The sequence below is a fragment of the Falco cherrug genome, chromosome 8 (assembly GCF_023634085.1).
Source record: "Falco cherrug isolate bFalChe1 chromosome 8, bFalChe1.pri, whole genome shotgun sequence".
In the NCBI taxonomy this organism is placed as follows: domain Eukaryota; kingdom Metazoa; phylum Chordata; class Aves; order Falconiformes; family Falconidae; genus Falco; species Falco cherrug.
The window spans coordinates 27,372,075-27,396,432 of NC_073704.1; the positions used below are offsets into that span (position 1 = coordinate 27,372,075).

Genomic DNA, 24,358 nt, shown 5'->3' on the forward strand with positions numbered 1-24,358 from the left:
GGGCGGCCCCGAGAACACAAAGTCGACGACGTTGCGGCGTGGGTCGCGCGCGCCGTGGCTCCGCCCCTCCCGCCGGCGGAAGTGACGCGCGGGCGTGCGGCGGCGCTGCGCGGCGGCCATGGGCAGGAAGGAGCGGGGTGAGCGGCGCGGCGCGGCCGGCCCGGCGGGGAGCGGCTGGGGCCGGGCGGGAGTGCGGCGGGAGCGGGGGGCGGCCGGGTATCCGCGGGCCGGCCGCGCTTCCTCGTCACAGCTCCGGCTTCGCTCCCAGATAAGAAGAAGTCCAGGAAGCGCCATTACGATGACGACGAAGACGATGAGGACGAAGCTCCCGGCAAGGAGTCCCAGGAGGCGGTGCCGTCCGCGGCGGGGAAGCAGGTGGAGGACAGCGGCACCAAAGTGGACGAGTACGGGGCGAAGGACTACAGGCAGCAGATGCCCCTGAAGGCCGACCACGCCTCGCGTCCCCTCTGGGTGGTACGTGCGGCCGGGCCTCGCAGCGCCTCGCCGCGGGCTTCGCCGGGCCGGGGGGGCCGCCCTGGTAGAGCTCGGGGCAGCGGACGGGCGCTGCAGGCCTGGGCGGGTGGCCTGGTCGCTGGGAGCCCCCCCTTGCCGGGGGGGCCGTCTTGGCGGGGCTTCCCCGGTCACGGAGCTGGGACCTTGTCTCCGCCGTCAGCCGGGCTGCGGGCGGCTGCGCGGGGCGAGGCCGCCAGTCCCTGCCGGGAGCCCGTGGCAGGGCCCCGGCGCGTTGCTGCCTTCCCCGAAGGGCCCCTGGCGGGCGTCCCTTGCAGCGGGCCGGGCAGGGCTGTGCAGCCCCTTAAGCGAAATGTTTCTGGGACGGAGGTGAAAGGCTTTGTGGGAGGCGTCCGCGTTGGCTAGTGATACAGGTGGGATCTGTTGTTGCCGTGATGCAGCCGTAGGCTTTGCATTATGGAATGGAACAGCCTTAAGACAAGCTGGTCTCATCTTCTGTAACTGGTACCGTTTGCTTTTTGTGCCCTGAAAGGGATGGCAGTAGGAAGCCTGTCCGCACCTCGGCCAGTCGTACAAGCATATGGAGAGGTGGTTGTGCAGCCGGCATCTGCAGGGCATACATTACCAAGTGCTGTGACACACAAGTGCCCTCTTTCCTGCTCTGTTTGTTCTGTGTAAAATGAGGAATTTTGTTTCAGGGGAATAGGGCTGCCAGGTTGCCTCTGCTCAAGCAATTTGCTTAGCAGTAATAAAGAAAAAACACCCCAGTGTGTCGGTCTGGAAAAGCCTAATTGATCAGGGTGTGGTTTATTCTTACTGCTATAGAAGGGACAGGAACAAATCAGTGTCTGGACACTTTCAGAAGACAAGTTTTATGCTCCTCGGTCTCCTTTCTTTTTTTCTTGTAATCTTACTGTTAGGGTAAACGCTTTGTTTGAAACCCTATGATGCATTAGTACCTAAATAGTGGACTGTCTCTTATGTCAACTGATGCTTTACAGGACATTCCTGATTCTGGTCAACTAACGCTGTTGTGCCCTCAGCATTTCTTTTTATTTCTGTAGGCTCCTGATGGCCATATTTTTCTGGAAGCCTTTTCTCCAGTTTACAAATATGCACAGGATTTTTTGGTTGCCATTGCTGAGCCTGTGTGCAGACCAACCCACATTCATGAATACAAACTGACTGCTTACTCGCTATATGCTGCTGTTAGTGTTGGCTTACAGACGAGCGATATCACAGAGTATTTACAAAAACTGAGCAAGACTGGGGTCCCAGATGGAATAATTCAGTTTATCAAGGTAAGAGTATTTAATTGGCATTGGAAATATGTTTACTGCTACTAGTGAAAACTTTTCCTGCTGCCTCTGCTTAATTGATTATTTTTTTTAATCATTCATTGTTTCTGTCACTGTTCCAAGAGAACAGAAGCTTTGTCTTATTTTTTGTCTTTTTCTGTACTATACTCCTGCACACATACTATTTTCACAGCATATCCTGTGTGGGGTTTATACCTCTTAAAAAAAAAAAGACACCCAAGCGTCTGTAAGCATACTTTCAGCCAATAGGAATTGTACGTGGGGAAAGTTTCCTCAGATTTCCTCTGGAAGAAGACTATGAATGTGGGATGCAACCTGGCATAGCCAGGCACTGTAAAACATAGTCTACCTTATCCTGCATGTATGTTCTTGCAGTCGTGGAAGCAGATTGGAATTGGGTATAAAAACTATCTGTGACCGATCTCCTGTGTGAGTTGATGTGTGCATCTTTTGAAAATACCTTCTCAGGTTTGTTCCATAAGCATAACATCACAAGTAAATGTTTTATTATATACTGCTTCTCCGCATTTGGTCCCAAATGGGGAATTGCTCTTTTGCATGTTCCTAACAACTGCTCTTGTTCATTTATAGCTTTGTACTGTCAGCTATGGGAAGGTGAAGCTGGTACTGAAACATAACAGGTAAGTGGCTTCTTCCTTAACTGGCGTGGCAAAGGAAGTCCCCCAAATGCCAGCTGTGCTTAAACAAGTGGTCTGAGTAGCTGTTGAGCCTTACAGCTCCCAGCTGAGTGGACCTTCTATCAATGCAAGATCATGTTTGTAATTGTTGAAAGTATTTAATACTTTGGTCAATTAATTCAGTTTGGCTGCCCTGAGCTACTACTACTGGCTATTGTTACATTTTTAGAAGCAGGTTGTGAATTTGATATTCTAGCTTGTTCCTTTATTACTTGGATTTGCAATATATCCTTAAGGTTTTCAGATAATTGTTTCGTACATTCCTTCCTAATTTGCATGAGCCTGGTTAGACAAGTTTTTCTACAGCTGTCCTTCAGCCTTGTGTATTCTGACTTGGAATCTGTTATTCAGGAAGGACGAGCAAATCCATTGGCAAGAGGTGCATGCTTGTTGCTGGGTTGAATGTGATTTATTTTAAATCTAGAAGATAATGTTGGAAGTGACCTTGATGGGTCAGCTACTTTAGAGCAGACCAATGTTATCTAAACATGTGATTTGTGGTAGGAAGAAGGAAAGGAAGGAGAAGAAATGGGAAGCCTGTGTCTGTACCTTGTCTGTGTTTTGTCTTTCTCATTATTTCTTTTTCAAAGTTCTCTGTTGTCTGACAGCCGCAGATAAGCCCTGGGCCTATAATTTTCTGCTTGTGCTGCAGCTTTTTTGAACCTGCTGCGTTGGGTAGAACTGATGCTAGTATTGCTAGCAGGTTTTTGTTCTCTTCTTAGGTGTTTCTGAGGAAAAGATTTCTCCCATGCTAGTGAAGTCTCTTTGGCTCATATTTTAACTGTGATTTCCAACTAGCATCATTACTGACAAATGTCCAGGGAGAGAAACAATTTCAGGATGCACTAATTTGAATTTTTAGATGGTCTATGTTCTGGATGTTTTGGATTTTTGTCTTCTGAGCTTTTTTTGGTCCTGTGGGCAGGACTTTGAAACACCACATCCAGTGTTTTCACAGACTCGCTTCAATATCAAAAAAATGGACTTGTGTCGCATGTCACAAATAAGACATGTATGTGAGAGCTCAGTCTAGGCAGTTCTGCTGGAGTTTTCCCACAGATGTTAGAGAACTTTGAGCAAGATGGGTAACTGCAAAGTACATGATGCTTTTGGTGTGAGGCATCTTGAAAAAATCTTGATCCCTATAATTTCTTTATTTTTAAATGCCCCCCCCCCCCCAGATTAGACACTTGAGAGTGCATCTGGAATAGCAATATATTTAAGCATCTATACCACTCTTCTTGTAAGTTATTCAGTTGATTAGTTCATTTTCTTTAATTTTAGGTATTTTGTTGAAAGTACCCACCCTGATGTCATTCAGCAGCTTCTGCAAGACCATGTAATTAGGGACTGTCGCCTGAGAAATGCTGAGGGTGAAGAAACAGAGCTCATTACAGAGACATTCACGAGTAAATCAGCAGTATGTTTGGGCATGTTTTAAAATTCTTGAATTAAAAGTACATAAACTGTTGGATTGTTGTTTGTTGTATCAGCTGTTGCTTTCCATTCTGTCAGCAATGATCGGTGCCTCCTTAATGAGCCCAAATTGGGGCAGGGCAGGGGGTGGACTGTATCTCTAATGAAACTGTTGGTGAAAATTCATGTTCGTGTGTTTCAGATTTCTAAATCCAGTGAAGGTGGCTTTGGTCCATCAACATCACAGGGAACAGATGCCCAGAATAAGCCAGATGTCCCAGCTGACTTATATGAGTTTTATGAACAGATGGACAAAGATGAGGAGGAGGAGGAGGAAACACAGACAGTTTCTTTTGAAGTCAAGCAGGTATAAGTATATTATATTAGTCTCTGCATTTGTAGCTTTGGGGAATGGGCCCAAAGTTTTGCAAATAAGTGTGAGAATTTAATGTGAAGTACTGTGGTACTTTGTTTGATAGTGGAGATCACTTTAAGTCATCTAACTTTTCTTTCCTTTTCCCTCCCAAAATCTTAGAATCTTCCTCTTCTGTACAGAGGGTGGCAGACTGGGTATTGTCCCTTCCCTGCCCACAAGGCACAGGGCTCACAGGCCAGAGAAAGGCTCCAGAGATGAAGGGAGGTTGTTCCCCCCTTTCTTTCTTTTCTCTCTCTTTCTCCCTCTCCCTTTTTCCCTGCCTTTTTTTGTTTTGTGATTTATGTTTGCAGAAGGAACTCCTGCCAGTTCTGATTTCATAGCTTGAGAAGGGTAGCTGGAGGTTGCAGCACAGTCCTGCTTGACCTTCAGAGAGTTTTTGTAGAATTTCTCAAGTTGTTTTTGGACTTGGTGTTTCTAATGATGCCTTACTCTGGGGAAAACAGAAATTATATACAAGATAGTTTAGTAGCTATTTTGTTTATTTTAAAAAAACCAAACCAACAACCTCTTGGTGATTGAATTGAACTGTCATTGTGGTGGAATAACTGCATTACCAGGGTATGGAGATTTTCCAGATAACAGATGTTCAGCTTTGGTAGGTCCTTTTCTGTAACACACAGAACCTTTTGTGTCTGTTACTGAACACTTTGTTGCAGGACTTCAAAGTGTAGTTTAGTCGCTGCCAGGTAAACAACACATCTGAGATTGTGTCATGTTCTTCCATCTGTCTGTTTTCTAAAATGTTTGAGAGGGGTAGAGATGATCATGAATGAAGTTTTTGGAATAAACTTTTACCCTTGCAGACTTCATGAGCATAAAAAAATAAATGTAACTTCACATGGTACTATATAATCTGGTTGTTCAAAAAAAAAATAACGTGGAAAACTTACCTTCTGAAGCTTTGTTTCCTCTTCAGGAGATGATTGAAGAACTTCAGAAGCGTTGTATCCATTTAGAGTACCCCTTGCTGGCAGAATATGATTTCAGAAATGATTCTGTGAATCCTGATATTAATATAGATCTGAAACCTACAGCTGTCCTCAGGCCCTATCAAGAGAAAAGCCTGAGAAAGATGTTTGGAAATGGGCGAGCCAGATCTGGTGTTATTGTCTTGCCATGTGGTAAGTTTCTAGGTTGGTGTTTAGGGGTTTTGTTCTTTATTGGCCTGTTAACTTCCAAATTTGATGGCTTCTTTAATTCAGACAGCGGTAGGAACTGTTCTGGGTACCAGTATACAGAGTCCTGTTGGTTTGTAGTGAGTGGGTGGTGATACTGTGGTGAGGGAGAGCCTGGTTAATGGAGCTGTCAGGCATCTGCTTAACGGTGCTGCCGGTATCCCTGTAGAGACCAACAAACTGATATGTGGTTGTAGTAGCTTCAGATAACCGTTCGTGCTTTCACTGGTCCCTCTAAAGTCAGCTCTGCTGATCATGCAGTGAAATGTTAAAGCCATTGCCGTGGGTATAATTTGTTCCTCAGTTGGGGGTAAGGAGATTGGGGGGGAACTGGAAATACAAATATGGCATAAGGGGTATGTAAGGAAGGAAAGAGCTTGTATGCACAAGTTCTGGGCCTGAGAGCTTGAGAAAGAAATGAGGAATGTGCAAACTGGGACAACCTACAGGAAGCAATGGAAAAGGGAGAGAACAGGTGACTGCATGCCAGTGCCCTTGGTATTGGGGGTGGGAGACACAGCGAGGGCCCGAGAGAGTGTGTGAGGGATGCTGGAACAAGTGTGAAGGAGGAATGGAAAGATTTAAGGACTTGCCGTTTGGGGGAACAAACATAGCTGGCAGGGATAGATCACCTCTAGGGGAAGCTTTCTGTAGCCACCTGGAATTTAATATGCTTTTGAAATTGAAACAGCATTAGAATGATTGTTTCTAATTGGCACAGCCATTGTTTACAATGATTTTCTTGAGAAAATGGAGTTAATGTGTCCAGTAGACAATGCAGCTGGATTTTTAAGAAGCGAATGCTCCATTTCTTTAAAACTATTATAATAAGGAAACAACATACAATTTCCTGATACATGATTTCATATCCTCTCACTGTTTTCCTGTCTTTCTTTGCTCTTTCCTCCCCGCCCCCCCTCCAGTAGTGTCTGAGAGATGACTAATGAATCTCTCTTCTTCCCCTACAGGTGCTGGCAAGTCTCTAGTTGGAGTGACAGCTGCGTGTACTGTCCGCAAGCGGTGTCTGGTCCTTGGTAATTCTGCAGTGTCTGTAGAGCAGTGGAAAGCCCAGTTCAAGATGTGGTCCACCATTGATGACAGTCAGATATGTCGGTTCACTTCTGATGCCAAGGACAAGCCTATTGGCTGTTCGATTGCTATCAGTACATATTCCATGTTGGGACACACAACGAAAAGATCCTGGGAAGCAGAAAGAGTAATGGAGTGGCTTAAGAGTCAAGAGTGGGGCCTTATGATACTTGATGAAGTACATACTATCCCTGGTAAGGAAACAGCATGCGGACTTTTCATGCTGATAACGTTACTCTGCTTTTTTAGAAGTGGTGTGGTTTTTTGCTTTCTCATCATCAATATAGTGAGTAAATACATGGGTTAGGGTTTTGAGACAAGTAAGATGCCTTGTTCTGCTTTCTTTTTTTCCCACGATACTACAGCTAAGCTGGCCATTAGTTTTCTGAAACCCTTCAAATTAGATACTGTCTTTTCTATAATGGCACTGTACCATAAGGTGCCTTCTCCTGTGTACCTGAATTATGTTTGTATAATTTTGCTGTAGACAGGTTTGAACAGGAGGGGAATTAATCTGCCTTCTTTTCTGTTGAGATGTAGTGGAACTATAGGCTAGCTTTTAATATCTATTTCTACTCAATAAAATGTGAGCAAGTATAGTGATTACTGTCCAGAAACAGCTGTTGTATTTGAAATTCCTGTGTAATTAAGATCTGTACTATTGGAAAGCAATAATGTAGTATTTAAGTGTCTATGGAATAATCCTGGCTAAAAATACCATGCAGGATTCTGTTAGCTCCTCTACCTTGTTCTCATGATTTCATTTGAATATAATTTGGTATCTACAGAAATGATGGATTTTAGAAGGAGACCTTGACAATTAACTGCTATTTTATCAAATTAGCATGTTGCTGCCACTATTCTTTCAATTTTGTTCGTTCTTTGTTTCATAAAAATTAAGGTATAGAGCCTCCTCTGTGATCTCTAGCAATGCTGAAGATGAGTTATTCAGCCATATACTAGAAGTCTGAATGTGGCAATCGGCCAAGAGTCCTTGTGTCATAGTTCCTTCTATGAAATACTATATGACCTAAAACAAGCCATGTAACCTCTGAATGTATTAATTTTCTTTCGGGAAATTGGAAATTATAAAGATGCCAGAAGTTTTACTGTGATTTTCAGAGTACACTGATGATGTAAACTAAAGCTGCAATCAGTGTGAATTTTTGCTGTAACACAGATTTCTTAGAGGTGTGTGTGAAATGGGGTAAAATTTCCCAATGCTTTATGTTCAGGAGTTGATGAAAGTGTTTTTTTAAGTTGCAGTATTTGTCTTCTAAATCCGTTCAGGAAAGTAAACAGAAAATCTGTCTTGCATTTCTTAGCAAAAATGTTCAGACGTGTGCTCACTATTGTACAAGCTCATTGTAAACTGGGGCTGACTGCTACCCTGGTCAGAGAAGATGATAAAATTGTTGACCTGAACTTCCTGATTGGACCAAAGCTCTATGAAGCCAACTGGATGGAGCTGCAGAACAGTGGCTACATTGCTAAAGTACAGTGTGCTGAGGTGATGCTCTGCTTTTTGTACTACTAGTGTTTAGTATGCTTATACTTTTTTTTTTTTTTTTTTTTTTTTTGAGGAAGATATATGTAATTGTGAGTATTTAACTGGGAAAAACAGGTGCCCTTATGACTTTTCATTTACTTTGTAGCTTAGGCAAGGCTGTTGCTGGTCAGTAGTAACATGTAGTAAATCCAGTAGCCACGCGTTCTTCAGAATGACTTCAGCACTCTTCCTTTTTGGGGTTGTGGTGCCCGATGGGTTGTCTCAAAGTCACCTTTCAGAAATGTGGGCAGTGGTAGACCTCGTTCGATGCAATTGACATTCTTGTTGTCCAGCTTGACTTTGTACTTTGAGCTCAGTTCTGTGTGGCAGTGTAACATGGTGTTATGATAAGTGTAACATCAGGTGGTATGCTGGCAAGTGCTTTTCAGAGACTTCAGCTGGTAGACAGTCTGTGGTTGTTTGAGGAGAATTCCTCTTAAACTCTTAAACAAAAGAAGTATAATAGCAAGTTTAAAAAACATAAGAAAACACCTGCTTATTTGAAACCTGAATGCGTGAGGGTGAAAATTGAAAACACAGGACTGGATCTTACTATCTATTTCTAATATAACAGTGTGACCTCTGTTCTTCCCATCATATGGATGAGAGAAAAGTCTGGTATCCCGTTGGAATAATCCCTTTGTGGAAACCCTTCACACAGGCTCATTAGAACGTTAAAAGTAACCTTTCTGGGTCAGACTAAAGGTCTAGCTTAATATATTGTCTCTGATACTTGTCAAGGAAGATACTTAAGGAAGAGTATAAAAATAGGGCAAACGTATCTGTTACTTCTCCTGATACACAGAAACCACTCATAAATGATTAAGGGCTTGGAGAAGTAACATCACTGTGTGTCTTTCATGAGCTTGTCCAGACTCCCGTTGAATGGAAGCAAAGTTTTAGCAGCTACAGCATGCAATGATAGAATTTCATAACTTAACTGTCTTTTTGGGCTTTCCTGCATGTTTTTTGCTTTGGTTTTTTTTTGTTGGTTGGGGGGGGGGGTGTGTGTGTGTTGATTTTTTGTTACTGGGTTGTTTTTTTAAAACCTCGTTAGTTTCATGCTAGCTTTGGCACTGGAATAAAAGATGCAAATGCAGGTCGGGTGTTCTCCTTTTAAGCTTTGTGCAAACCGGAAGTTGTAGAAGGAAAAAACCCACAAATATTTTTAAGTCATAGAATACAAGTGAAGAGTTATCTAGAAAATAACTGGGTTGAAGGGAGAGTAACCAGTCTGCAAGTTCAAATTTGACTGTTTAGGCTCTTTGGTTAATTCTGCTTTGGGTGCACAATTCTTCTCAGTCCCTGAACTGCCCTTTAGGCGTTGCAAAGTGTGAAGCGTGAGCTACCTTTGTTCTGAATGATGTGGAAATTCTGCAAGTTGATATTCTTTAGGCCAATGTTTTGAAATAACATGTGGTGGGACTATCAAAAGCAAAGAATCAAAAACAAGCAGTCTGATAAATAACAAGTCTAGTATGTGCACAACTGCATTGCATACCTATTGGGATTTTCTTGACATGTTGAGAAGTAACATCTTTAATCAACTTCGCTTATTCCGCATAGCCAAGAAAGATGTCTGGTTTGCTCTTTTAAGTGTGGTTCTCCAGGTGGCAGGAGAGGGCAGTGCTGCTCTGATAAGGCAGGTCATGGTCATTGTGGTACTGTTCTTCCACTGCTTTAAAAGAGAACAAGCAGCACAGTTGAGAAAGTTAAAAGAAATTTTTGAAAAAGAGAACAAGCCTGTTCTTTAACTGTATTTTCAGAGTTCCGTAATTTACAAATAATCCCTTTCCCAGCTGTCATACCAAGTTTTTGGCTTGGAGTGTGCATCTTGCAAAACATAAAAATGAAAAGATTTGTGTGAGAAGTAGCTCTTAGCCATTTCCAAATCCTGAAGAGAGTGCAAATACAAATCGAAATATATTCAGTTTGCCATGTAGTCAGAGGCATTGAACAATAGAATAATTATTTTACTACAGTCCAATGTTCAACATTCATAGTTCATTGTCACTTTGAAACGCTCTTTTCTGATTTAAGAGTTTTAGATCTTTTATAGACAACATACAATAATAGTAGAGCCTATTCAATGCATAAATTTATTGTTAATGTAGTCAAGGGATGAAAAAAGCCTTACCTAGCATTCACTGGAAAAAATGTATTGAAACAAAAAAGTAGTTTGTAACAGTACAAAACAGTTCAGCTTGTTTAAATAAACTAAATTGTCACATAACTTTCCTAGCTGAACGATAGTTATGCAAGAGGCTTTTCTTTGCAGTATTCTGTTAATTGGTACTGTGTATATAAGGGAGTAACCCGTGTACAGTAGAATGAACATCTTCTAAATTATATGCACTATAGATAGTGGCATTATATGGTATAGATAGTATTATTGCATTGGCATAAACTTCTCAGCTTCGTAATTTCTTCTGTTTTCATGCTACAGTAGAAAAAATACCTCAGTAAGCCTAGACTTGTGCAGTACTATGATACGTATTTACATAATAAAATAATTGCTTAGGGAGACCTTTGGAAGTCTTCTAATTAATCCTAGTGTTTTGAAAGTGGTAGACTTAACAGCTGTTAAAACAAAGGTCACTCCGCTGTGGGTATATGAAAAAAGGTTGGTAAATTTGTTCTGTAATGAAGACTAAATGTGTCTCTTAGCTTTCAGAATATGGATGGAAATTAATTTTTATGGGAAAAGCTTTGATTGCTGTGACAGGAGGGACATTGCACAGATGATTTATTCCCTTAACTGTTGCTATATAAAAAGTAGTAGCATTCAGTAAAATTATTAGGTGTGAAGCATAAAGGAAGTATCTTCTAGTCTTGTTGCTATCCCACTGCCTGTTTCTGTTGTGGATCTCACTGACAAAGCGTTTTGGAAGGCCAGAATATTAATGAGGTTAAACGGAGTTTGGTAGTGTTGGAGACTACAGCGACCAGTAGCTGTCACTCTGGTACAGAAATTACTGTGTTCAAATCTGTGCCCTGTGCTGTACAGAAAGCCGTAATGCATTATTGTTGCCCCAATATCTTTTCAATTCCAGTGGAATGAAATAAATAAATAACGGAGGGTTACTTTGTGTGTGTGTGTTTGTGTGTTTTCTAATTCTAGGTTTGGTGCCCAATGTCACCTGAATTTTATAGAGAATATGTAGCTATCAAAACAAAGAAACGGATACTGCTGTACACCATGAACCCAAATAAATTCAGAGCCTGCCAGTTCCTGATTAAGTTTCATGAGCGACGGAATGATAAAATCATCGTGTTTGCTGACAACGTGTTTGCACTGAAGGAATATGCGATCAGACTCGGGAAGTAAGTGTTCACAGCTGGCGATGGCACTGTTCTCTTCCTTCCTGGAAAATTGCCTTGTAATCTCACAGCTTTCAGTAGTCTAGATATTTCTTCTAATACTTAGATTTAACTCAAATCCTATATAAAAAGGAGCTCGGGAGGGTATATTTTTGGATGGATTTTATTGGCACTGCAACATTATGTCAGTGTAGAACTGTTTGAAAAGAATCTCTGTTTAGCACTTGCCTCAGAGGAGTTTTCATCCAAGATTTCTGTGAAAGACTGTTACTACTTCTCCATCCATGTTATTATTATTAAAAGCCAGTAGAAAAGTGAGGGGCTTAAAAAAATATCACTAGAACTATTTCTTTAATGAATGGTAGCCTCCCCTATCTCCCTGAGACAAGTTTTTCAGATATACACTCTGAATTTTTCAAGATCTTTTGGGACCCAGGATGTTCCTCTTCAGGTTCTCAAAAGGTCTCAGCCTTGTGTAAAAAGCCTAAGACAAACTTTCTGGGGATCTGTGCTGTACCGGTGCACTGCCTAGGACTAATGTAATTGTTTAATAAACAGAAGGATATTGCTCCCATGAGCTTCTCAGCTACCTTAAATGACTGTAACATGAGTGCAGGTATGGAAGGTTGTACAAATAGTTTAATGAGGGGTTAGCATCAGTGTGTTTGTAGGGTTTGGAGAGGGGTGATCCGGGAGTGTTTGCCAGGATTAGGCGTAGAGCAGTTATTGGGGAAAACATTCATAGAAGCTGCCCTCATCCTTTCTTTGACAACGCCAAATTGTTGACAAACCCTGCTTGTTGGAAGCTGTGGGGCATTTTGACTGCGTATGATTTCATGTCTAGGAATTTCAGCAGTATTTCTTAGTAAAACCACAAACAAGCATTACACTTTCCAAAATTCATGATCAGTTTTGACTGTAGTTTAACAGCCATGTTGTGCTGGCTTGCTGTGACATCAAATAGTAAGCAGAGCTAATGGTGCTGGATGAATTCCAACACCCATGGTCTCTTTCATCATTTTTTTTAATCTGTCTGGACAGAGATTAGCTGTAATGATGCCTCTGGAATGTCTCTAGCAGTGTTCAGTGCACCACAGGAAAACCCTTCAGCAAAGGCGATGCTGGGAGGGGGTGCTTGCTAAGTAGCACAGCAGTTGTGAAGCGGGGGAGACACTGCAGAAGCATGGCAGGAAAACCAGTTGAAGAAATATTAGGTGCTTATTTTTTGTGTTCTTGAATGAATTTTCTGTTCCTCACATGATTTGTGTGGCTCGTGGTTGTATGGCAGTCGATGTTAGAAGGAAAGAAGGCTCGCAGTGCTGGATAAAGGTGAGGGAGTCTTTATTTTAACCAGAGAATTTTCTGTCCATTCACTATGAGCATGCTGAAACAAAGGGAACTGAGTTAGGGTGGCGCAGGAATTACACGGGTAAGGAGGAGAGCAGCCCAGCAGCGGGTACAGCGGCGGTGGCGGAGCCTGTCTGCCCGGGCTGTGCTGGCCCAGCAGGAGAGCAGTGTCCACAGCGCTTCTCGTGACCTGACTGAAGCACATGAGGTGGTGGGCTCCTGGGTGGAGGCAGAGATGGCTGTGGTTCGGCTCTCTGCCAGCTCCTCCCTTACCACCTTCTTGCCCTCGGTACTGGCATGAAAAAACATGCACATGACAGGAATTATTTTTGGGGCCACAGATTTCAAATTTTCTTAGCCAACTTTTATTCTGTCATGAGTCTCATGCTGATTCTTACTGGTGGTGTTAATTAGTGTGTTTAAATCGCTCTTTCTGAAGGACTGTGCCTCTATGGTCTTCACAGTTACGTCGGTTAATGGGAGGGATCTGTCTCTGCAAATGCCTCAAGTGTCTTCCTGCAGTGAGGAAGAGGAGTAATTTAAAAAATAAAAGTCAGTCTAGCATTGGACGTTCTAGGTTCAGGAGGGTCCTCAGATAAGTGTTAGTGAATCACTGTCAAGTAGGATCTGGGGGGGTAAAATGGGGGATTGGTAGCTGGGACTTCCAGGTTATTCTGTGTTGTGCCCCTTCTTGGTGACTTTAAGAAACAGAAGGCTTACAACTGCTTTAGTTTAAGTTTAAATCTTCCGTTTAAGTTTCGCTTGGAATTAAAGTAATCACAATTTAAATATTAAATGTAATTCCAAATAATGGTTAATATATTACCGAATGCTACTAATTGGATAATAACGGTAGTGTTTCAGAGTTGACTCATTTGCCACTTTCATTTTTTAGCTGCATTTTCCTGACAGTTTGGTTAAACGCACTAAATAGAAGAATTAGATTAGGGATGACCAGGATTGTTGGTAAAAGAAAAACTAGAATAAAGTTTTTACTAGAGAAAGCTAGAGGACCCAACACACCAGAATTGGTTGGTAATAGAAAACCTTAGTACTATGCGCTGCATGTTTATGTTCAGCTACCACCCATGTATGTGCAATATTAAAAGTTAGAGTACTCTAACATTTGAGGTTGGTTCCTTGTATTAGAAATAGTGTATGGAAGTGTGAACAAAACAGAAATTGTAGAACTTGGTTCCTGTTATTTGGAGATGCTGATAACGAGCATTTGGAAACGTAGTGCAACAGATGAAGAAGCAGTGCCTGTACACTCCTGCATGCCACTTTTTTTTTTTTTTTTTATGTGGACTTTGCCATTTCTAGGGCCTTTTTTTGTTTGTTTTTTTAAACTGCTCAGGCAGGAAGAAAACAGCCAGAGTGTAGAGAGGATCTTGGAAGATTCATAGTAGTCCAAGTTACTCATGAGGTCTGGGGGGGCTGAGAGTTTGTGTGAGCTTTCTGGATTGAGATATTAAATGCTCCATGTGATTCATCAAGTGTTAGAAACCTTAGATTAAATGCCACTTTGAGCTTCTTGTGGCCATGGAATGTCTGGGACCCTGTTCTTGTTTCAGTAGGTCCAGGAGGTATTAGGAAGGGCAAGAGGTTAGCTTCAGAAGCAAAAATAATTTTCTCAGAACAACATCCAGCAGCCAGCTTGTGACACTTGGCACATCATTGGTAGAGAAGCCTGGATTTTCAAGTGTTTTAAGTAGGAAGCAAAGGTTGCAGCTGTCAATGTGCTAACTCAGTAGATTTGAGGTGAAAAAAAATCTCTTATTTTATCAGCTGCCTTCAGTCTTTCATGTAGGCTTAGCAAATGTATTCAGTCTGTTGATATACAGCTTCACTGGTGCACATAATTGCAAAACATTTATAACTGTCAGAATTTATTTCTGGCAGACTGGGTTTCTGTAGAGGATTCCACAAACAACTGGGGTAGCTGCCATAAAGAGCCAAACAAGCTAAAAGTAAAGTGTAAGCTGTACCAAAATCTGTTTTGTTTTTATATCAGTTCAAATGTGTACTGCACTCCCTGCCATGTCTTGGTTTCTTAGTACCTCACAAAAAATGATTGCGAAGTCTTGAATTGATTTAATTTGCGTATGTTCTGTTCTTTTCAGACCTTATATATATGGTCCTACTGCACAAGGAGAAAGAATGCAAATTCTACAAAACTTCAAGCACAATCCAAAAATCAACACTATTTTCATTTCCAAGGTAAGCAAGGACATTTCAGTGTGTCCTTGTACCTGTATTCAGTGAACTTTATTCAAGAGTAAATTATACATGCATGTTGTGCATTTGACATCTTTGTATCGCAGCTCACAAATGTGCACATTGTATTAAATCTTTGTCGGTGATATATGGAAATAAGATATGCTTAGAGGCTGCTTCTCTGTTATAGGTAGGTGACACATCATTCGATCTGCCAGAAGCCAATGTTCTGATTCAGATTTCATCCCATGGTGGGTCTCGAAGACAGGAGGCTCAAAGACTGGGGCGAGTGCTAAGAGCCAAAAAAGGTAAATGAGGTGGTGGTTGGACTCTTGAGGCTTGGATCGTAGTATCAGAACTGCAGAGAAACTGGATGTTCATGATACTTCTTTATCTTGTCCTTGGATTATGTTTTAGTAAAAGAGAATACGCCCATATACCAGTGAAGGGAGATGAAGCATGTTCAGGGTCAGTAAAGGTTTGTTGGGAAAACTTCCAAAGGACAAAAAAAGCTGAAGGAAAATGAACTTTTTGTTTTGTCGTGGTTCTTTTACTTTTTCATTCCTTGATATTTTCCTCAACATGAAATAGTTCTTAAAAAATCATAGCATTACTCTATGCAAGTCTCTAGAAAGCACATTTTTGATACTGCAGATTACTTGCTTTTAAAAATGGGATTTGATTTCCAACTAGTTGTGTTTTTGCAAAACATAACCAAGGAGCTTTTTGTTTGGAAAAATGATCTTTAAAACACTTTCTACTTGCACTTAAGGTCTACATTTACTTACTTCATGTGCAGTTTGTGCTTGTTACAGCTGAGGCTTTGTTTGAAAATGTCTGCAAACCCCATGGTAGTGAATTAACAAGGTCTTAGTGAAACCTTGGGTTTTAAAAGAGAACCCAATGCTGTTTAATTAATAAATCTTAAGAGATGTAAATTTAAGTAAATTATTATATGCAGCCTGGTGTATCCTGGGTTTCAAAATAGCTCTGTGAATTTTTAGCTACATATCTTTGTCTTTTTTAATGCAAAACCAGTGCAAACTCCAATTTATGTCGATAAAACTTCTCCTTTGTCTTTTTCCATTAACTTTTTTGATGTGTGTTGCAATCCTTACTCTAGACTTTTTATTCGCTCTTTACATAGTAGACTTACAAATAATTTTATTATTCACCTTGCCCAGTGTAATGAAGAAGCAGATTCTTCTCCGAGTACCAGTGTAATTGTGTTAGTATCCATTTCCTTTTCAATTTTATTTTTTTTTGCCCATTCTCAAGTTATTAAGAACAAGAGTAGGAATTTCCATACTGTGTACTTTGTCAATCAGTTTATGTAAGGTCTGGATGCAGCTAAACTTTGCAAAATTTTTTTTGTGGGGAGACAACTGATTTAAACACCTGTTTTCAGTGTTCAGTCCTTTTTTGTTTTTTTGGTGCAGTGTTCCAAATGGAACTAATCACTCAGTCTTTGTCTCCTAGGCATGGTTGCAGAGGAATACAATGCCTTTTTTTATTCTCTTGTATCCCAAGACACTCAGGAAATGGCATATTCAACGAAGCGACAACGGTTTCTTGTAGATCAAGGTTATAGCTTCAAGGTAACTTGTCTCTGCTATTTATATAGTTGTGACCTAAAAACATAATTTCCATGTTCTTTCATGTTAGTATTGGGTCAAGAATCCTGGTTGTGTAATGTATTAATGAAGGTTTTGCTTGCAAGCAAAAACTGTTTCAGGGTTGGTTTATCATCTGTGTTACTGTGAGGGTAGATACAAGTAACTTAGTACAGCTTTTAGAAAGGTAAGTATTCTAACTTCAAACCAAGCACCCACTGGAGAGTGAAGCGGAATGTTACTTTTGCGGTTGCTTTATATTTATGCTGTTCAGTTGTCGATGCATGCAGGCCTCCTATTGTGTGTTGTCACACTGGCTGTGCATAAAGCATTGTTGATAGGTGTTCATGTCATAGTGGCCAGCAGCAGTTCAGAAAACTTCCAAAACATCACAAGTCACCAATAGTTTCCAAAGAACCTCCAGTGGCAGGCCAGTATTTCACTATGGGGAGACATCTTTTACCTTGTGGCTAAAGAGAACATATAGCCGGCAGGATTCATCCATCCTACATTTATACATCTGACTCTGGGAATCGTAAAGTGTTTGAAGTGTCTAGCATCCCGCTCCAAAAGAAACACCTTTCAGGGATCTTTGTCCACACACTAATCTTGTGCACCATTTCCGTAGTGCTGTCCAAAGCCTGCGGTGGTACAGAAAATCAATCAGTCCAGGATGCAGGCACGTCGATCTTGGCTCTGTTAAGCAAAACCTGCTCTGGTTAATGGTGTATAGACTGTGCCTATTTAGCTTCCACCAACAGTTTGTAATTGTCTCTGCATGGAGTGAAGTGTATCACCGGGTTGAATGTTAATTGATGAAGAAAGGACAGAATTTACTGCAGGAAAAGACTGTTACTACAGAGTAGAAATCTTCCTACCTACAACTAAAACATACTCCTCAAAATAGAGAACATTTTCAGTGTGGACAGTGTGACAGAACTTGAAAATCAGAAAGTTCCTTTTGTAAAGGACTGAATGCTGTCATGTCTTCATACATACTTGAAGATTGATTGCCCCTTGTACTTCTGTTTGTTATGTATATATAGAGTTATGTTGTCTTCTTGCAAATGTAAAATCTCACTCCACCAAAGCTCCTCTATTTGATAGATTTCATGGTGTGTCTCATTCGTATATTTTTTTTAATCCATGGGCTGCCCCATATGCTCATCCGCTGGGTTGTTAAAGGCAACAGGGTGTCATGATAGCTCTTGCTTTTAGGTGAATTATTGCTTTGTAAAACTGGAGTTTACTGCTCTGATGAGAAGCCTTCCCAGTAAGAAACATTGCTGAGCAGAAGGCAGCTCCCATATCTGCCTTTAGTGAACAAGCTCAAGCTTATGGTGTTGACAGAATCATGCAGGGATGGCACAAGGTGCAAGGGCAAGCAGCCCCTGCTGGATTGCACTTGAGCTGAGCTATTTAAGAGCTTTTCCTCATGAGGCGTACGTGCAGTACAAGACATCCCTATGGGTAAAACCTCTCTGAACTGCAGCTATGCTGAAGTAAATAATTGCTTTGTAACCAGTGGCCCATTAAATAGAGCTTTAAGGGGGTCCTTCCACTGAAAGAGGCATGTCACAGTCTTTAGAGGTAAAATCCTTGTTTTGCTTTGTAGTCGATGTATTTTGACAAAATTTTAGATCAGTATTAAGCTGCAGCTAATTACAGCAAATGCATCTATGTGGTGGTAGTCAAGATTAGAGAAATCCCTTGTATTTGAATGTCTTGGATTTTAGAACTAAGAAAGAGGTTAAAATTGAGGGATTTTATTTTGCAAGGAAGACCTAGTCCTAGGAGCTTTGGTGTAATATGGGGAAAAAAGCAGTGCAAGTGGCAGCTGAGTATTTGGAGCAACATTTTAGCTGACCAGTACTGGAATGTTCTTTCTTTGTGGTTAAGGAACAGTATGTTAGAATATCTATTTTCATCCGTTTGCCAAACTTTAAGCCTTAGTCATAGCTGGCATCAAGGAATAGGGCTGGAAGAAATGTCCAAGAAACGACCTATTACGTTTCTTCATACCAAGCCAGGATCAACTCTATGTATGTTGTTCCCAGCAGATTTTTGCCTTCTTATTCTTCCAAATATGGAGACTCTACCTCATCCTTAGGTAATTATTTCAGTGCTGATGTCCTCTCCTTCAGAATTTTTGCTCCTAAATTACTAAAACTTCACTACTTCTTTAAAAGGGTAAAAGTTTTCCCTTTTTTTCTAAGACTTTCTTCTGACTGTCTCTCAATAGCTCCGTTCTCTGCCTTTCATCAAAAAGAAAACTGGAATACATTGGTTTTTTCCTAAATCACATATTTTGTGTTTGCTTCTTAAATAGGAGCCTTGTCATCACAATTTGCTTCTTGGAGTTTACTGCTAGTGGGGGTTTTTTGGTTTGCTAACTATAGTTTATTTACTGTATTATGTTTTTTTGTTTAGAGGCTGAATGTAGGTTATATTTTAAGCCAGTCGGAGAGCTCATTATATCAGAGAATTGGGGATTACTTTAAACTTGGCATCTGTTGAACAGCTTAAAAAAATGATGATGCAGTGGGAATTCTTTCTGTTCTGTGAATCACGTTAGCACTGTTTTGCAGCCACAATTGGAAACAGCCTAATGCAATTTAAAATTGCTTTTCATGACTCCTTTTTATTTTTGAGGTGATCCTAGCAATGCCGTTCTAAATGAACAAGAAGGGGGACCATAGTGTTCCTTTAGCCATATAGTAGGAGACCTTGCTTCTGTGAATGGATTCTTAAAGCTAGGACATTTCTCAGAAAGGCATCCATTTTTTAATTAGGAATTGCCATTGACTGCAGTCTACAACACTGATTATTCGGTCTAGTGTTTCCCTACCGTGTTTTTCAAAAACAGTGCTTTGTGGCTAATATGGATTCATTTTACCTTAAGCTGTATTCATAGTTTTTGATCAGTCTTTGTGGTCAGCTCCAGCCCAGATTACTGAAGTAACTCGTTTCTAATTGTATTGGCTCAAGACATAAGCTGAAAAAGGAAGCTGAGGAGGGGAAACACCACATAATCAAGGAAAAGGCTGAAATAGAATGTCTTTCTCAAAAGCTCTTCAAGTTGGAAACATAGTGGGGAAAACTGAGATTCTCACGTATAAATATATTTTTACCCAAATGTATTTAACTGCAGGAAAAATTCCTGTGAAATTTTCAAAATACTTCTACTTAAGAAAGCAAGCTGCCTATTGAGAAGCTTTGTAACAGAAGCCTGAGAGCTTTTCAGTTCTTCAGAAGAGGTTTTTCAGCTAACAGAGTATATGGCACTATATTGCCAGTAGATGGCATGTGCCCTGCATCCGTGGTTATTATTAAATGAGTTACTAAGAATTTCAAAGAGAGCAGACATAACCAGCTAAGTTAACTGGTGCACAAATGTTGAAAGAGCCCTTTTGCTGTGCTGCTGATGCTTGCTTGCACACGCGGTCTCTCAGCAACATCATATATCTTGATTTGTTAGGGGCTTTATCCATGTTCCTCGATGTTTATCGCTAGAATTCTCAGTGTCTGGAAAGCTAGTGAATTATTTTTGTTAAAGTGCTAGTTTTTAAACTAGATGAATGTAGAGCCCACAACATGAAGCTAACCTTGCACTAAGTTGAATGTGCATCTGAGCTGTATGTGCTTTGGTCAGGCTCTTGGTCAAGCTGGGATCAACAGCATTTGGCTGACATCCTCTGTCCAGAGCTTTTCCTTTTTTCTTCTCCCTTTTTTTTTTTCCCCAGTGTTTGTGTTTTGCATTTCCAGCTAGAATATAACAAGGGATGTGTGTGCCTGTATATATACTTCACTTAGCAAAATTTTATGTGTATCTATGCTAACCATAGTGTTAAGCTGTTCAGACCATTAATAAAAATTGAAGGCAGCACCAACAGGATATGGAATCAGAAATCCTTGTCTTGGTTTTGATTAGCCAGCTAACAGTGAGGAGGAAGAGCCCTCACCTTGTACTGTGCTCTGTTTCGTAGGTAATAACAAAGCTTGCAGGCATGGAAGAAGAAGAACTTTCATTTTCATCCAAAGAAGAACAGCAGCAGCTTCTCCAGAAAGTTCTGCAAGCATCTGACTTGGATGCTGAGGAGGAAGTAGTTGCTGGAGAATATGGTTCAAAGTCAGCTCAGGTAATGAAGAATGCTTTGTGCGACCACAAACGTGACCACAAACGTGACAGAACTTGACCGCTGCATTTTAATTCTAAATGTGTTGCCATCATTGATGCCTTAGTATCTTTGTGAAACATTGGAGAACAGACTCATTTTTTTAAGCTGCATTAGCATTTAGCTATTTGAGTAATTCGGTTTGATAATGGGCACTCGAAAGAAGGTAGACATGGAATTCATGTCCTCCATTATATTTGAGGGAGAAGGCGATAGATCTATTGTTACAGATTTTGCAGTACATCTTCTAAGTCATGAACAGTGAAAAGATTTTAAAAGATTTTTAAGATATACATATGTCAGAGCACATACTCTTGTGGTGGCACTGTGCTCCTTGAATCACGCTCTGATTTCCTCATGCCCACAGGGCAGAAGCATAAGGGCTACATTTGTTCATTTTTAAGAGAATTACTATTATTGTAGGTAGTAGTTTGACATTTGCAGCCATGTCTGATATAAGAAAAATAAACAGCCTGAAACATGTGTTGATACATAAGTTAAAATCAAGCTACAATGTGGTAATTGATTTTTTTAGGGTTTATTTTTAGCTGAATTGCATTGTGCGTGAAATGCGTTGGGAATTCCTACTCTAAGGTATCTTTCTGTATTAAACCTTATGTAGGTTTGTATACTTACGGTGAGTGGCAGGCAGTGACTTCCTTTGTAGAAATTCCTCGTAAGAAAAGGAACTTTGAAGGCTTTTTGGCATTAAGGTCACTAAATGAACAGTGCTGCCCGGTAACCAGTGGGTGTCAGTGGGTTAGAGATGGCTGTCTGATCACACACTAAGCACATGGTTTTTTCTCCTCACTTGCAGGTGTCCCGTCGTACAGGCACAATGAGCTCTATGTCAGGAGCAGATGATACGGTTTACATGGAGTACCACTCTTCACGGAGTAAAGCATCTTCAAATAAGCACATCCATCCACTATTTAAACGCTTCCGGAAATGACATTCAAATGACATGTGCATTTTGTTAAAGCTGTGTATCCATGTACCTTGGTTCCATAACTAAGTATACAGAATTGAATTTTCTGACAACCTTTAAAAGACTTTTTTTCATATGCATCTGTATGGACACATCTTTACTCTGCAATATATGTGCTGTCATGGGTGAATGTGAAAGGAAAAAAAGAACCAAATCTTACCACAGAAAAGATATTATCCAGTGACTGGATCCTGGTTATACCTGTCTGGTTTTCAGGGTAATGAATAGAATTTATTTTTATCAGCTGAAGACCCTTTTTCAGATGAATTCTGGGAAGGTTTTGTAAATGAAGTTTGTACTGATGTTTGAAATACTATTTATCTGATTATTGTGTCCGCTCAACAATATACTGTTTTTTAAAATGCTTAAATAAAAATCATTCACTGAGCTGAACAAATCCTGATAGGAGCACTTCACATAATATTTTTAAACTGGGAGCTAGTTTATAGTTATGACTTAACCTGTCTTAAAATTCTAACACATTGTTTGGAAATATTTTGAAGTTCTAAGACAAGGAGAAAGAGGAACTCTGTCTCCAATATAAATTCAAGGAAGGCATTCATAAATACAAATAAATTCCGTGCTCCATTTTTCTTCATTTTTCTTGCTACTGTTAAGAAGTTGCTGAAATAAAAGCTGTTTCCCTTGTCATTTATATTCTATTTATTAACGATGCAATAAAACCATCATAACTGCTAAACAGCGCAGTGTCACTACAGAAGTTACTATTGAATCAATATCGTTTTGACTTACCATAGGATGAGTTGGAAGCAGAGGTGTGAAGGAAAGGTTCCTTGAGTTCGGGGGAGGGGGGGGAGGTTCTTAATGAAGACTGCGGTGTATTTCTAGAAAATTTGAGGAAATGTGGTGGTGGCTTATGGCAGAAGAATGCTTTTTAAATAACATCTTCGTAATATTGTAATGGTTATGATACTTGGTATTGTATTGTGAGTCCTTTTTTTGCTGAGAGTTTGTAGATCTTTAGGAACAGCCTATGAAATAACATTGATCTTGGTCTGTTGGTTCAAAATAGATTAATATGAATCTTTAATGTACTGAAAGGAGTATGTATTGTAGAGCTATCCTGATTTTATGACTAATGTGCTTCAGAAAAATACTGATTCTGTTTCTTATTAGCATAAATTCAGAATCAACAATACAGAAATATTGGAAGCATATTCAGAACACACGGTGCGTGTTTTCAGTCTCTGTATCAGAATCGGGTAATTTTGAAAGTGGAACTGCTCTGGTTCAGTTTAAACTTTGTTTAGACTGAGAGACCTACCCCATAATGCATGGTTCCTCTTGTTCTGAGTCTTCTGCCTCACAGACTAGGACCAGCCATGGCAGTGCTTGAGTGGCTTATGTTGAAGAGAATAATGTGCAGTATTCTGGTGCTGATTTCCTCTCCACAGTTTGTAAAGCATTATTTACTTCTAACAGTAGTTCAGACCAGCTCTTGTGTTAACAGTTAGTAGAAAAATTATAACTTAGTATAATGGGAGGGGTCTGCGATAGTGGAATAGTTAAGTCACCCAGTGTCCCTCTCCATAATTCTCTCTAACATACTTTATGAATTGCTTTGGGACTATTCTGTAGTCTTGATAAGCTTGAAAAAAACCCAACCCCCTCAACAAAAAACTCCACTAAATCTGGGAATGGCTTAATAGTAATACTGGTCTTTGTAACTGTGGCGCTAGTAATAGCTGGAATTAGGACAGCACTCAGTTCTTATGTAGTAAACCTTGGCTATGGTGACTAATCTTATTCTTCTAGGAGGTCTGCGTGGGATGCAGTACTTTCAGCATCGAGTAAAGCATAATAATTCTACGAGGTAAGAATGACTCCATGCTTCAGTAATGGTGTGTTGGTATTCAAACTAGATTTAATTACTTTGATATGATTACTGCAGTAATTAAAATAAAGTGCTATTACTCCAGCCTGTAGCTGTGAGTGGCACACTGGTATGCATTTACTCCGTACAGAACAGTTGCTGCTGTGCATGGTAGCATCTGTACTGGAATATGGTCAGTCAGATTGCTTTCCAGATGGGTCAATTGCTGGGAAACGCTGCTGGTTCCTCAGGCCTTTGTTGTACTGGCCCCTCGCTGCTCCCGCAGTCCAGCAGTGCTCCTCACCCAGTGGTCGCAACGGACTGCTCTGGAATTAGTCTATAAATCCTAGCCCTCTGGGAGACTGAATTGCCTTCTTCAGTCACAAAACATAGCACTGTATTTTGTCAGGCAGGTGTCTTTATTTGAAGCAGTATTGTAGGCTGCAACAGTAATGCTTCACCGTGACCAGACAGTGCATGGTGGGCTCTTGCTGCCCTGCAGCTGGAATCCAGAGAACGGGACCCAGCTCTCGGAGTGCGGTCAGGTCCTCGTGCGCTTTATCAGACGTTCTTGTCAGACAATGCTTCTCTTGCACAAATGGATAATGAGGTTCCTTGCTAAGCAGACTGTGGAAACAACAGGGCTGAAAGCTCCATGTTTGCCTTGAAAGTGGTGCACATGGAGAAAATCTTGCTTTCTGCCATTGCAC

At 40.7% G+C, this 24,358-nt stretch overlaps 1 protein-coding gene across 1 annotated transcript; it reads left to right on the forward strand.

Annotated features, from left to right (window-relative positions):
* The first annotated feature begins 45 nt into the window (after positions 1-45).
* On the forward strand, positions 46-22,514 carry ERCC3 (ERCC excision repair 3, TFIIH core complex helicase subunit). Its single transcript, XM_055718403.1, has 15 exons — positions 46-137; positions 269-474; positions 1,536-1,772; positions 2,382-2,431; positions 3,773-3,908; positions 4,107-4,271; positions 5,257-5,461; positions 6,484-6,798; positions 7,930-8,114; positions 11,275-11,477; positions 14,945-15,041; positions 15,229-15,346; positions 16,518-16,636; positions 20,638-20,790; positions 21,644-22,514. The coding sequence occupies exons 1-15, from the start codon at positions 119-121 to the stop codon at positions 21,776-21,778; spliced, it is 2,343 nt and encodes a 780-aa protein (XP_055574378.1). The 5' UTR covers positions 46-118; the 3' UTR covers positions 21,779-22,514.
* Positions 22,515-24,358: the final 1,844 nt, after the last annotated feature.